The sequence below is a fragment of the Mesoplodon bidens genome (genome assembly GCF_964165515.1).
Source record: "Mesoplodon bidens genome assembly, chromosome: 17".
NCBI classification, from domain to species: Eukaryota; Metazoa; Chordata; class Mammalia; order Artiodactyla; family Ziphiidae; genus Mesoplodon; species Mesoplodon bidens.
In genome coordinates, this window is record NC_138174.1 from 65,569,108 (window position 1) to 65,583,038 (window position 13,931).

General features: G+C 40.8%; 1 protein-coding gene across 1 annotated transcript in view; it reads left to right on the forward strand.

Annotated features, from left to right (window-relative positions):
* The first annotated feature begins 2,458 nt into the window (after positions 1-2,458).
* The window catches only part of IPO5 (importin 5), a 39,546-nt gene continuing 28,073 nt past the window's right edge, over positions 2,459-13,931 (forward strand). The window contains exons 1-4 of the mRNA XM_081214430.1: positions 2,459-2,630; positions 8,188-8,268; positions 10,719-10,911; positions 12,457-12,559. Of these exons, the coding sequence (XP_081070556.1) occupies positions 2,541-2,630; positions 8,188-8,268; positions 10,719-10,911; positions 12,457-12,559 (467 nt within the window). The 5' untranslated portion in view covers positions 2,459-2,540. The remainder of the gene's footprint in view (positions 2,631-8,187; positions 8,269-10,718; positions 10,912-12,456; positions 12,560-13,931) is intronic.

Here is a 13,931-nt window from a genome sequence, read left to right on the forward strand (position 1 = left end):
TAAATTCCGAGAAGGCTGAGTCTTACAGACTCTCCAAAAATGGCAGGCAGGCCTGCTGCTGAAAGGACAGTTCCCACCTAACAGGTTTTCTGGACACCAAAACTGGTCTCAATTGTCAGGATGTCTGTTATCCACCCCAAGTTTATAGGAATTTCTCCCACTAGGGAATCTCTTTATTCATCACCCTTAAAAATCTGCTCCTTCCCTTTTTTTTTTTTTTTTGCGGTACGCGGGCCTCTCACTGTTGTGGCCTCTCCCGTTGTGGAGCACAGGCTCCGGACGCGCAAGCTCAGCGGCCATGGCTCACGGGCCCAGCCGCTCCGCGGCATGTGGGATCTTCCCGGACCGGGGCATGAACCGGTGTCCCCTGCATCGGCAGGCGGACTCTCAACCACTGAGCCACCAGGGAAGCCCTCCTCCTTCCCTTTTGATTAGATGCTTACAATATTAAAATAAGGATGGGCTGTCACTGCGTATTCTAGCCGTTGATGTCACCACTAATACTAACTTGTTTTGTCTCTAGCCTGAAATAATTTTATGCTTTTTTGCCTCATCAAAAAACAAGCTTCCTATTTAGACAAATCTGTAGAATTATGTCAGAATTTCTATTATTTAAGAATTATTTAACAAATTATGTAATCTACACAGTCATTGCCTATAAAAACACATATTACAACAGGTGTTAGATCAGGCTATCCTCTGAGCAAGCCTGTAGACAACTCATCTTACTTCACTGGTAACTAGTCACTAAAAATGGTTGTCTTAGTATGTAATCTCCCAAATCTTAATAACCTTGGGTGAGGTAATAAAGCCTCCTCAAACTCCAGACATGCCCACTGCAAAAAGACAAAACAAACAAAAAAACCAAAATCTACCCCAAATTAATGTACATAATGGTCTGTTTTTGAAAAAATGTATTATATGACAAATTGTCACATCTAAGAAACATCAAATCTACAAAGCTAGGTGGGCAGACCTCTTATAGAGAACCCTATCACTGACACAGATAAAACTTTCTAAGGGAGTTTTCTCCAAGAATCAGTTAGAATCCTTTACAATATCTTGGCTGGCAATCACAATTTCATGTGGATCCCAAGCCTCAGCTCAGGGATTCTGGACACAGTGGCCTGGATTCTAATGTACAGGCAAGGTTTCTCATTCATTCAAAAGCAAACGTTTTAAGTGGACCTTCAAAGACCAGAACCTCAACAGAACAGTCAACAGGAAATTAAATTCCCTAAGTTAAATACTATGAGTGGCCAGAAGTGTAGTAGTCTCTATCGCACTCAGTACGGAAGCTTCTCACTAGAAACTGTCTTTTTGAGGCAGAAATGAATTGTGTTATTTTCTCCACCGTCAACCTTAACCCAATGCATTGGACATAGTAGGGGCTCAACAGAAGTGCCCTTTGATTTGAACACTTTTGCTCTCTCAGCCTTTGGCAGCTCCAGAAAAGGCAGATTGGGGTATTATCTATGCATTAGTCTACTTCAGTTGAAACGAGGTCTCTGAGCCCCTAAGGACGGGTGTGAATCAAACACTTATTGAGAAATCAACCCTACAAGCCTGTGTTTCTTTAGGGAAGGGGGGGGTCTTAACTTTCCTCAATCATTGAAAGAATGGGATCCCCAAACAAGGAATTCAAAGGAATAGTCTAGGATCCTGGGGTGGGAAGAGGGGGAGGCAAGTGTGCTACGTGGCCACTGAGGACGACAGCGGGCTGGGAGTGGGTAGGCCCGGCGGCGGGGGCTGGGCCTGAGTAACCCCTCTTCCGGGCAAGGCCAGGGCGTGAGTCACTGGTGAGCCTGGTGGGAGGAAGGGGCGGACTGAGGCATAGCCCTTGGGGAGGTCGGAGGGTCTGACTGATGGATCTCTGGAGCTGGGGGTGGAATTAAAGTAGGAAGTGGATTTTGAAATCCACTCTTCCTCCCTCTGCGGTGGGGGGTCTAGGGCTCCAGGGGCCGGGGGACTGGGGCTGGGGGCGCTCCTCGGGTCGCAGGGAGGGGCTGCCGGGCAGCAGGGGAGAAGATCTGCCAGCCCGCGGCGCCGAAATCTCCCGCGCTCTGGAGCTGGCCCCTCCTCCCCAGCCGGGCCTCACGCCCCTCACCGCCGCCAGGCCCGCCAGCCGGCTCCTCCTGCTTTCCCCGCGACGCAAGCCGCGGCCACAGGAGCCACCACGTCCCCGCCCCGCCACCGCCCGCGCCAAGCCGGGCGGTCCGCCGCGCCCCGCCAGTGACGGCACTGCAGGGTGCGTGGCCAATCGGCTCGGCCCCCGAGCAGACGGTCTCGGCCCCGCCCCTCGCACCCAGGGCCAATGGGGCGCCGGCGCTGGCGGCCCCGGCTGGGTGAGGGGTCGCGAGGCCCCGCCCCGTCCTCCCCTTTCCCCTTTGCCCCGCCCTTTCCCGCCCGGCCCCCCAGCCCCGCGTAGCTGCTGGTGCCGGTCCTCGCGCTGGGCCCGCCCCCGCCCCTCCCGCCGGCCCGCCAGCGCGCCTCACGGCTCCTGTCTCCCCTCCCTCCTTCTCTCTCTCACGCCTAGCGCAATGGCGGCCGCCGCGGCGGAGCAGCAACAGTTCTACCTGCTTCTGGGAAACCTGCTCAGCCCCGACAATGTGGTCCGGAAACAGGCAGAGGTAACCGAGCTCGCCCCCCCGGCCCCCGACTCCGCGCCCCGGCCGGCGCGCCGACCTTTCCCGCGACGCCGCCCGCTGGGCCTTGGCCGTTCAGCCGCGGCGGCGCAGGCCGGGCGGGCGGCGGCCGCGCAGCCCACGTGTGAGTCGGCCCTCGGCTCCTGGCGGTGCCCCCCGGGCCCTTCCGGCCCTTGCAGCCGCGGCGCCAGTTACCTCCCCGTCGCCGCTCGCACACACGTGCGGCCGCTGCTGACACGTTGCCCCCGCCCAGATGGGGAAGCCGGGCGGCGAGGTGGGGTGTGGGGCGGGCCCCGGGGCTCCCCTCGCCCCTTTCCCGCTTTCTCCCTCTGGGCGCCTCCCCCGGCCTTCCAGCTGCGGTCCCACCCTGCCCAGCGCTGTGATCCCCCAAACCCTGGCTGCTCCCTGACCCGTCACCCCTGCTTGTCTCCTGCCCCTGACTCTTCACACACCGTCTGCCCCTCGCTTCCCCATCCCTTCCCATTGAAATGTGCCCTGCCTTCTCGCCTTCTATCCACCTGTTTACATTTAGTCCTCTTTCTCGTTCTGGTTCCTAACGTCAGAAGCCCCCCTCCGCCCCCAGTTTTGTGAAGTTGCCTTTAGGATTTCTTTCTAAGCAGCTTGCACCGTTACTTTGCCCATCCTTCGGATACATTTTCTTTGATCTCTAGAGATTTGTGGTGTCATAAATGGGATGTTCTGGGACTTCCGTTGTCTAACTGGGCCAATGCCATATATTGAAGCCTTTCATTTCACTAAATCTAGCCTGAATCTCTCTTTTTTTTTAACAACCTCTGGCTCCTGACCTCCAAAATGTGGAGCTGTGGATAAAGTTTCAAGAGACAGTATTTCAAATGTCTCTGCAAGTTCATTTACCAGGTAGCTGTAAGGCACACTTGGTTCTGTAGAAGACTGTTGTTATACTAAGCCCTGAGATGCGATTTGAGACACTTAAAGGGAGGGGCAGAAATTTTCCAGTTCTTGTGAAGTGCATTATCAGACCCTATCCTCAAAGTTGATTATATATGGAGTTCTTTGCAACCACGTGATTGAAGATTTTTTATGAGAGTCAGTGAAGGATGTTCAGCCAGATATTCTTACAGGGCAAAAATTTATTTGGTACATAGGTAATGAAATTGGGGGACAAATCCTCTTCTAGATTCACGAGTTTTTATAGTTGTTTTTAAAATCACAACATCATTCTTACTTTAAATAGATGGAGGGTCTGCTGCTTATGCTTAGTGGTTTTATGATCCGTGAAGTAGATACACTGGAAGTTCAGTTCTGAATGAAAAGCACTTTAAACAACTATTAACTTTATCCTAATGACTTTGAATTCATTTCTTATACACATTCAGGGTAAAAGTTCAAACTGCAAATAGTTTGTTTTTTTTTTTTTTTTGGCTGCGCAGCGCGGCTTGTGGGATCTTAGTTCCCCAGCCAGGGATTGAACCCCGACCATGGCAGTGAAAGTGCTGAATCCTAACCACTGGACTGCCGGGGAGTTCCCTGCAAATAGTTTTTTTATGCCATTCCCCAAAGGTAACCACTTTTAAGTGTCTTGTGAATCTTCCTTGCAAATATCCTTATAGGCGTATATGTATACGTTGATTTTTTTTTCCATGAATGGGCTTATAGTACGCATCCTGTTGTGCAGACTTGGAATTTTCACTCAGTATATTTCACATTGCCGCATAAGAGGGCTTTTTTTTTTAAAGCAGCAGTGGATGCTCAACCAGCCACCTATGAATGGATGATGAGGTTTCCATTGTCCTGCTCGTAAAAATAATGCTGTACACTGGAGTACATGTATATTATCTTTTCAGACTTGAACAGGTTTATTTGTAGAATATTTAAAAGTTGTATTTGTCCTTAGAAGTGATGTGCATTTTTAGTTGCATCAGTTTGCACTGCTATCAGAGGGATGTGATGAGCCTATAAAAACATTTTAATGCTTTCTGCTAACTCGAGGTCATTTTTCACCAAAATAAGTTCTTAATCCCAACCCATAATAGAAATTTCCATGTGTTACAAAGCAGAACAGCATTGTAATTAGTAAGCTAGTTTAATTCCCCCTCTCCCCTCCAGTTGCTTAAGTCTCTATTGTCAAGCCTAGTGGGGAATCTCTCTTCTATTGAACTAAATACCAACGTCTGGTTTAGCTTGAATTCCGGTTGGTGCCTGTTGTAAATCTTTTATCACTCCCATCAATTTGGGGATGGTTAGCAGCATTCAGCACATTTTCTCATAAAGAACAATTGAAAATAAGTACTGTTATTCTCTCAGTCTTTTTATTCTGAGTGAAAACATTCAGTTACTATATTTTTACTTTCATTGTATATCCTGGGACTGTATTAGTATGTAAACTAAGTACTATAATATAGAATTTTCTTAATTTGACAGAAAAAAAGGTAAATGTTTGAGGGGAAGCTCCCTAGCACCATGTAATGTAGTAATAATCTGGTCTGTAAATAGAGCTTTTTAGGAAAGCAAAATATTTGAAAAAAATGGCCGCACATAACAATACCTTAATACCACATCTTTCCCTTTTTTGCCGTACGAAATGAGCCCTTTCTAAGTGATCAAACTAAATAAAATTGAGTATTACAGTCTGATGTAGCAAATACAGAAATTTTTTTGAAGTAAAGAATTGGCAAGGGCTCAGTAAATATCTTTGTAATTTACTCAGTCAAAATAAAAATACTTAGTTGACACATAAATACCAAACTGTTGACTAAGGTGACTTGTTTTATATTCAAATATGAAGTCAAGTACAATAAAAGATTTATTGTTATATATTGTTGAAATCATTGAATGGCTTCAGAACTTTAAAAAGTTATAAACCTTTTTCCATTGTATAAACCATTTGGTAAGCTTTATATTTTATTTCTATTAAATCTTAAAAGATTTTTCTCTTTAACTTTACCAAAAAAAAAAAAAAAAAATGGGGCTTCCCTGGTGGCGCAGTTGACAGGTATTCCAGAGTTGAATGTCCATGGCATTCATGACTAGACATTTTTATATGACATAAGCTTGAGTAATCACTAATCATATGCATGGATTTTATATTCCCAGTTTTTTCCATTGACTTGTTCCTCATTGATTGTAGTACAGCACTTCATTAATGAGATTTGAATTGAAAGAGGTCAATGTATTGAAAATTTTACCTGATTTTTGAGGAACCAGGGTGTTTCCTAGGTAAAAGTTGTTTGTCCCGTCTTTACATTTCCATATACATGGAGGCTTGCCATAAATATTTATGGAATGAGTGCGATGAGTGCATTTTGACATTTTTCCTTGCTGGGGCTGGGGTGTGAACTCTCCATTGTGTGACTGTGTATGGTGGTATCAAACGGAATGAACTTTTATTTGCAATAACACTGGTAACATTCATTGAACCTGCCTGGGCTAGAGCTAGGAATATTCTTAGAAAAATTCATTGCATTTGCTGTACTCTAATGTGCCAGGTGCTGGGAATACCATGAGGAAGAGATACCATCTCTGTCTTTGTGGAACTCAGTCTATTTAGGCTAAGAGAAAGTTGTTCTTTTGACTTAATGGTTGTGTTCTTTTTGCCAGACTTTATCCTTGACTAGTGTTGTGGTGTAAATGTAATACTAGATCTGGATTGCCATGCTGGAACATATCAAATGGGGAGAACCCTCTCTCAGGAGTCAGATGTCATACTAAACTCTCCTTCCATTGACTTTTAATTTGTTGTGGAATAGAGTTTACTATTTGACTTACTGTTTATAACAAGTTTTCTGAGACTGGTATCTTAGTGATGAGTTTTTTATCCCCAAAGCTTGATTTGGACCACTGGAAATTTAAGTGTTAAACATATATAGCATCTAAGGGCATTAGGGGCTAAGCTAGTACAAGGAATAAAAAGACATTTTTATTATACTGTAAGAGACTTTGTTTAAATGAAAAAAACTGCTGGTTTTTGAGTTGCTTTGATAAAGATTAAGTGAAAAATCTCAAGGTACATCCATTTTTGCAATCATCTTGTAGGTATCTTTACATAAATTATCATTTCTGGATAAGTAAATTCAGACCATCTTCTCAGCTGTGAAAACTTTTTGTCACAGTTTTCAGCAGTATTATGTTCCTGTGTGCTTATGTACTAGAGGGGAGCTTGAGGTCATCAGAAGATTTTGAATTGTCCTTTCCCCAAAATGTGTTCTTCCTCAGATTCAGATATGTTTGAGAAGTTTGAAAACTGTACAGCACTGCCTAGATAGAACTGGTTGTTTAGTGGAGTCAGGCCCCAGAGGTGAAACCCAGAGAGAGCATTCAGTGTCAGGGAGATTTTGGGTACAGCTGGCCTCAGAAGAACAGAATTCTTTCAACTATTTATTGTCTGTGACCTTGAGCAAGTCATTTAACTTCTGAGCCTTGATTTTCTTATCTGTCAATATCCCGGGGATACCACAGAGCACTAGATAAATGGGAGATATGGATTCAGAGAAGCACAATTTTCCCTGCCTTGTCCTCATCACTTCTGTCTAGAGAGAAACTAGGTAGATTATAGAGGATGGTAGCAGAGCAGACAAGCTCTTTAAATTTAGACCCGCTGAGAAATTAACATGTTATCTACATCATTAACCTTCAAGTGGATAGATGAGAATAGAATATTTACTAAGAGGCTTCTTGGAAAACAATTCCAAGTGTACTTAAAATAATGATTACTTAATCCACCTTAAAAGGCTGACATTAGAAATTGTATGCATGCACATGAATCTACACTTGAGTTTACTTTTGTAGACATCATATACTTAGGTCTTATTTTTTGATCCACTCTACCTTTTAATTGGCGTCAATTTTTTTTTTTTTTTACTGTTAAACAATTTGCTCTCATTTTACGTTATTAATGGAGAAGGAAAGAAGTGTCCTGAGTCACAAAACCTAGATGTCTAGATTTATTGAAATGATATTAAGTTTCCTGGCCAACTTTCTCCTGACCATATTCATTTGTTTACGTATATAATATGGTTTCGGTATAATCTTTGCTTGAAAGAAAATGTAACATAAAGAAGTTGAATATTTGCCCTTTCTCTGACTTGCTTCATCTGAGGGTATTTCTCTGGTGGTTGTTAAGTAGTAACTTGAACCAGTTCTACATCATTTGGTCTAAAAAATGTTGACAAGATAAGCAGTTTTCCGTGATGTAAGGGAATATTGAGTGAGCACTTCACAGCATGGTAGCTCAACACTGGTCAAGTTTTTGGTTCTCTTAGGCCTTGAGTTTTATTAATCACAGAGGAGCCTAAGGTAAAAAAAATGTGCACATACATTAGAAAAGTCTAGTTAAGAGACAAAGGTGGAAAGGAACTTGATAAGTAACTTCTTCAGCATCCTCTTTCCTGTCTTGTCTGAAGTATGTTCTCTTTCACAGGAGAAAACTTTCACACCATACCTAGGTTGTTTGACTCCTCATGCATGGATCTTTCCTGCTCTTCCTTTCAGTTCTATTAATGGTGTACTCAGGACATTTTCTAACATGATATTCTAACCTTTACTGTTTTTCTTTTTCATGTAGGAAACCTATGAGAATATCCCAGGCCAGTCGAAGATCACATTCCTTTTACAAGCCATCAGAAATACAACAGCTGCTGAGGAGGTACTACTTTAATTCTTTGAATGTGACTTTCTTACAAACAGTTGGGTATTATGTAGTCGTCAGAGTGGATAATGAGAACTGTTGTTTACTGCATAGACATTACCAGAACTCTGAACTTAATTCTTTGCTAAAAGCTACTCTGGAGTTACAGTTTTTTTGAAATACTCTATTAAAAATGAGAATTTCTTTTTTTCCATGTAAGATGATTACATAAAACTTATTAAATGTAAGTTATTTTTTTGGTAGCTATAAAAATTTTTCTTCCTTGGAACAATTCATTCTACAGGAGGAAATTGAATTAATTCAGTGTTTTAATGTATTGCCAAATGAAAAAATACTTTTTGTCTTTAAAACTTTTATGCTTATAGCTATTTCTGGGTGGTGAAGAATACGTGCTACAGATGTGTAAGGACAAAGACACACTTTGTTAGAATCCTTTAAAAATCATGGTTTTCAGCAAATTACTGTACTAAATTCAAATTTATAGTTTGTTACTGCTTCTCTGCATTTAGCTGCTAACTTTTTCTCAAAAGTAATATCCTTGTATACAGTTAATGTTAATTGAATATCCTCTCTTATGGAAAAGGCATCAAAATACCCAAGTGTAGAAAACTTACTCCACCTATGAAACATTGCATCAGAATTTGTAAAGTGAGACTTCATTGCTAACAGTCACGCTATATGTAAAATGCTTATATTAACACGTGATGGAAATGAAGTCACACTAATCTTCTATATAATGTTACACCTGCCTTCTTCTAGTCAGTCAGTTTAAACTGGCAATTTAGTGTTTTCTGATAACACTTAGAAAACACTGTATTAAAGTGCCCTAGTTTTTTTTTAAACAGGTGACAAAAGGCACTTCTTCACCTTAATTCAAAATAAATGTCAAATATGAGGACAAACATAGAAGTAACTTAAATCTCTAAAATAGTTCGCTATTTTAATTCTTGAAGGTTGATGCAGGTTAGCTGCAAAACAAGTTTTAAAGCCAAGAATAATGTGAAAATTATTGAATTTTATTTTTAAAAGCCTATTTTGAACACTATGTAGATCCTGCTTTGACTTAGGAATTAGATGAACTAGCCTCAGCATCTTCATGATTCAGTGTATGTGTGAGAAGAATTGCACCAATTTTAACCACTGTTTAACCTCTCTGAATCCTTTCTAGAGCATAAATTAAAATTTTTAAAAAGTTTGCTATCAGCCAGAAGTGATTCAAATAAGATTTCTCAGTGAGAAGTAAATGGAAGGAAAAAAATGGCAAATTTTATTTGTATGGTTTAATTCTTTTTGTTGTTGTTGGTCACAGTCTCAAAGTAATTATAGTGATAATGAGTACCTGCAGTCCAGAAAAAAAGAACATGAAAAATCGGGTTTAATATTTTCAATGGCTTATTGTCTTCTTACGATAAAATTTTAGAATGGCATTTGTCTCAGCTTTTCTTTTGATACTCTGAATGAATATTATACAGAAAGTGCCAAATTTAAATACATTTTACAAATTTGACAATGGGATAAGAATATACACATTGAGATTAGGGCTTTTAGATATGGGGAACTTGTGATGTTTGTTTGCATGAATAAAGTATAAAGATAAATGGATTTTTTAAATTCATTAATTAATTTTTATTTTTGGCTGCGTTCGGTCTTCGTTGCTGTGCACGGGCTTTCTCTAGTTGTGGCAAGCAGGAGCGACTCTTTGTTGTGGTCCATGGGCTTATTGCAGTGGCTTCTCTTGTTGTGGAGCACAGGCTCTAGGTATACGGACTTCAGTAGTTGTGGCTTGCAGGCTCTAGAGCACAGGCTCAGTAGTTGTGGCGCATGGGCTTAGTTGCTCCGCGGCATGTGGGATCTTCCTGGACCAGGGCTCGAACGCGGGTCCCCTGCATTGGCAGGAGGATTCTTAACCACTGCGCCACCAGGGAAGTCCCAGATAAATGGATTTGATAGCGCTTTATCTAAGAGGCTAATGAAAGGACGATGATACAGTAAGATTGGCCAGTCTGGGAGCATAAGATTAAGTAGGAAAGGTACTTTATTCACTAGAATGAGAGCCAGATAGGGAAGTAAGAAAAGAGCATTTTATAGGGTTTGCGATTTATATTAAGATTTGTTTTTCTCCAAAGAATATATTTAAAATAGAAATTAAAGACAAGTTTATCATTGCTAAGATAATGTGTTCCTATTCAAGATCTAATATGTTCAAGGCTTTTCCTCAGCTATAAACAAGTAGCTTTTGTGTGGCATTTTCTGTATAATAGACTAATGTGATTAGAAAGATTTTTATGTATTTTACCTATTATTTTTTTTAAACTCTAACAAAATGCTTTTGAAATGAATTGTAAAACTAGAATAGTAAAGTACATCAATGGCAGAGTGAATGTAGCTTGTTGGAAATTTTTTCTCCAGTAAGACACCAAGTTATTAACAATGTTATCTATTTATAGGCTAGACAAATGGCTGCCGTTCTCCTAAGACGTCTTTTGTCCTCTGCATTTGATGAAGTCTATCCAACTCTTCCCACTGATGTTCAGACTGCCATCAAGAGTGAGCTACTAATGATTATTCAAATGGAAACACAGTCTAGCATGAGGAAAAAAATTTGTGATATTGCTGCAGAGCTGGCCAGGAATTTGATAGGTATGTGTGCAAATACGTTTATCATTATGTTATTGAAGAAAATGAGTACATATATCTTTTAAGTGGAATCTTGGAGGAAGACTCACAAGTACTTGAGTATCATTTATTCTGTTCGAAATGAGAGTGATTATGGATTCTGCATTTAAAGCCAAAAATTACAGATGTTTGTGAAATGCAGGTATAATTAATACTTACCTATTGATCTTCAAAACTATTTCTCTGTGTGGAGAAATAATTTTCTAGTTTACTTGAGAATTGTCAGTTTTATTTTCCCCTTAATCTGTAGTTTTGAAAGCATAGTTTAACTTATAATCCTGCCAGTAGAAATAGAAATCAGTGGACTCCAGGTGGGTTTTTGCTGTTAAAGTTGTGTTTATAAATTAAGCACATATGCTTATTATACTACTATAGTTCATTATTAAATACCCAGAAATATTTTTAGAGGATAAGGTAAAAAAACACCTAAAAATGCATTTTATCAGCAGCCAGAACTCTTTTTGGTCACACTAAAAACATTAATGATATAATTGGATATGCTGTGTTATTTTTTTGACAGATTCTTACATGTGATTGTAAACTTTTTTAATCTCCACTACTAGTAATGCAGATATTCAATTCAACTTACTGATACAACGAATTCTTAAAAACTAATAGGAAACGTGTTAAATTTTTATATTTTAAGTAAGTTCTAAACACACACAAACTTGAATTTTTTTAACTAACTTGGGAAGTTCTATTTTCAAGTTTTTTAAGTGTGCAGATAGGAATTTTTATAGATTACATCATTTCTAACTCAAAATCACTTAATAGTGGAAGCATTTCCAGAATGTTTCAAAGTGCTCTCTTCATAAATTTTTTTGTCAGCACACTACTCACTTCAGAGAAGTTCAGCAAATGGGGGAGGGGGGAGTTTTTTTTTTTTTAATGCATAACTCGTCTGTATTTTCTATAACTCTTAAGTTCTTTGTGACAATAAAACCAGTGAGTCTCTTAACTGGTACAGTAGATTTTTGTGGTGGTTCATTTTTATCACAAAGTATCACAAAAATCTATATTTTAAAATCTTGTTACAACACAAACACATTGATAACATCCTATAGTACTTAAAACTGTACAGTGTGAGCACAGCTCTGGGATTCCCATTCTCCAGTTTGCAACGAATAAATATTTTGGTTTTAAGACTTGTTACCAAATATTGGCTTCGCCTGCTTTTTAAACTCTTTAATAACAAATAGTACGTATGAAAGATTCAACCAGTCCAGTAGTCAGTGTGCTTCCTTTTCTCCAGATCCCACTGCTGAGAAACAATCACTGCTGGTAGTCTGTGCTTATGTAACCCAGATGCACACAATTGCTTTTACTAGATTATAATGCCAGTTTATGGTGGAAGGCCTTGATTTTATTGGAATTTTTGTAAAAACATAGAACGGGTGACATTTTCTACAGCCACATATTTTGAATGAGGCTTACGAAATGAAAAGCTTCACTCTTGATATTTTGAAGTTTTGATTTACACAGGTTATGCCTGGATTTCTTTCCTTTTAGATGAGGATGGCAACAACCAGTGGCCTGAAGGTCTGAAGTTCCTCTTTGATTCCGTCAGCTCTCAAAACGTGGGACTGCGGGAAGCCGCCCTCCATATTTTCTGGTATACACATTGATCTAATTTTGGGGGGGAAATTTCATGTTACGAGTGCCCAAAGCACAGTTTAATTGATTGTTTTAGTCTAGCTTAACTTTTTAGGCTCAAATAATGCCTTTAGATAAGCTTTGTATTTGTGTTGGAAGCAAAACTGAAAAGAACAAAGCTTTTCATTTTCCATTATGATCCTTTTTTGTATATGGGGATTCTCTGCAATTTTGTTTCTTGCCTTTATCTTTTATGATTCTGAAAAAATTTCTGGGACAGTTTCTTCCTTAGGAGATTGACACAGGACCAGCTGTAGCTTTTAGAAAGCCACTTTAATAGTGGCATCTGGAAGAAGAGAAAGAAAATGCTGAATCCCCACTGTCTTCTGGGTCTTCTGCGACCAAGCTTTAGGAAAACATAATTTTTTTTTTTTTTTTTTTTTTTTTGGCTGCATTGGGTTTCCGTGGCAGTGCACGGACTTCTCATTGCTGTGGCTTCTCTTGTTGCAAAGCACAGGCTCTAGGTGCGCGGGCTTCAGTAGTTGTGGCATGCAGGCTCAGTAGTTGTGGCTCGCAGGCTCTAGAGCACAGGCTCAGTAATTGTGGTGCATGGGCTTAGCTGCTCCATGGCATGTGGGATCTTCCCAGACCAGGGCTTGAACCCGTGTCCCTTGCATTGGCAGGTGGATTCTTAACCACTGGGCCACCAGGGAAGCCCAAAACATAATATTTTAATAACCTCATTTATAAGTAAATGATCTAAGTTTAGAATTAAATGATTAACTGCGTTTAAAAAAGTTTGGCCTACTGTACAGTTCTACTGCATTTAAAATAATACGCAGTTGAATTTATAACTTATCAAGATCATATACATTTTTTTTTTTTTTTTTTTTTTGCGGTACGCGGGCCTCTCACTGTTGTGGCCTCTCCCGTTGCGGAGCACAGGCTCCGGACGCGCAGGCTTGGCGGCCATGGCTCACGGGCCCAGCTGCTCCGCGGCACGTGGGATCCTCCCAGACCCGGGCATGAACCCGCGTCCCCTGCATCGGCAGGCGGACTCCCAACCACTGCGCCACCAGGGAAGCCCCATATACATTTTTTTTGAGATCTACCTTAAGACTAGATATTACACCATTTTCTATTTTAGTTGTCAAGTGTATCTTTATATCAGTAGTCCAAATTGGAGAATTAAGTAAAAGTATTCAGTTTAATTATCTACCACATTTAAAGTAGAGCAGAACTTGGACTGCCTGGATCACCAAGGCTGGGAGCAGATGTGAGCATGGCTATTGCAGTTACCGCCTGAACCCCTGTGCTTGCTCTTGTCCCATCCTGCACTTAGGTCCGCTTACCCCTGAGACAGAGTGATAAGGATAAAGCAGAGAGCTGGG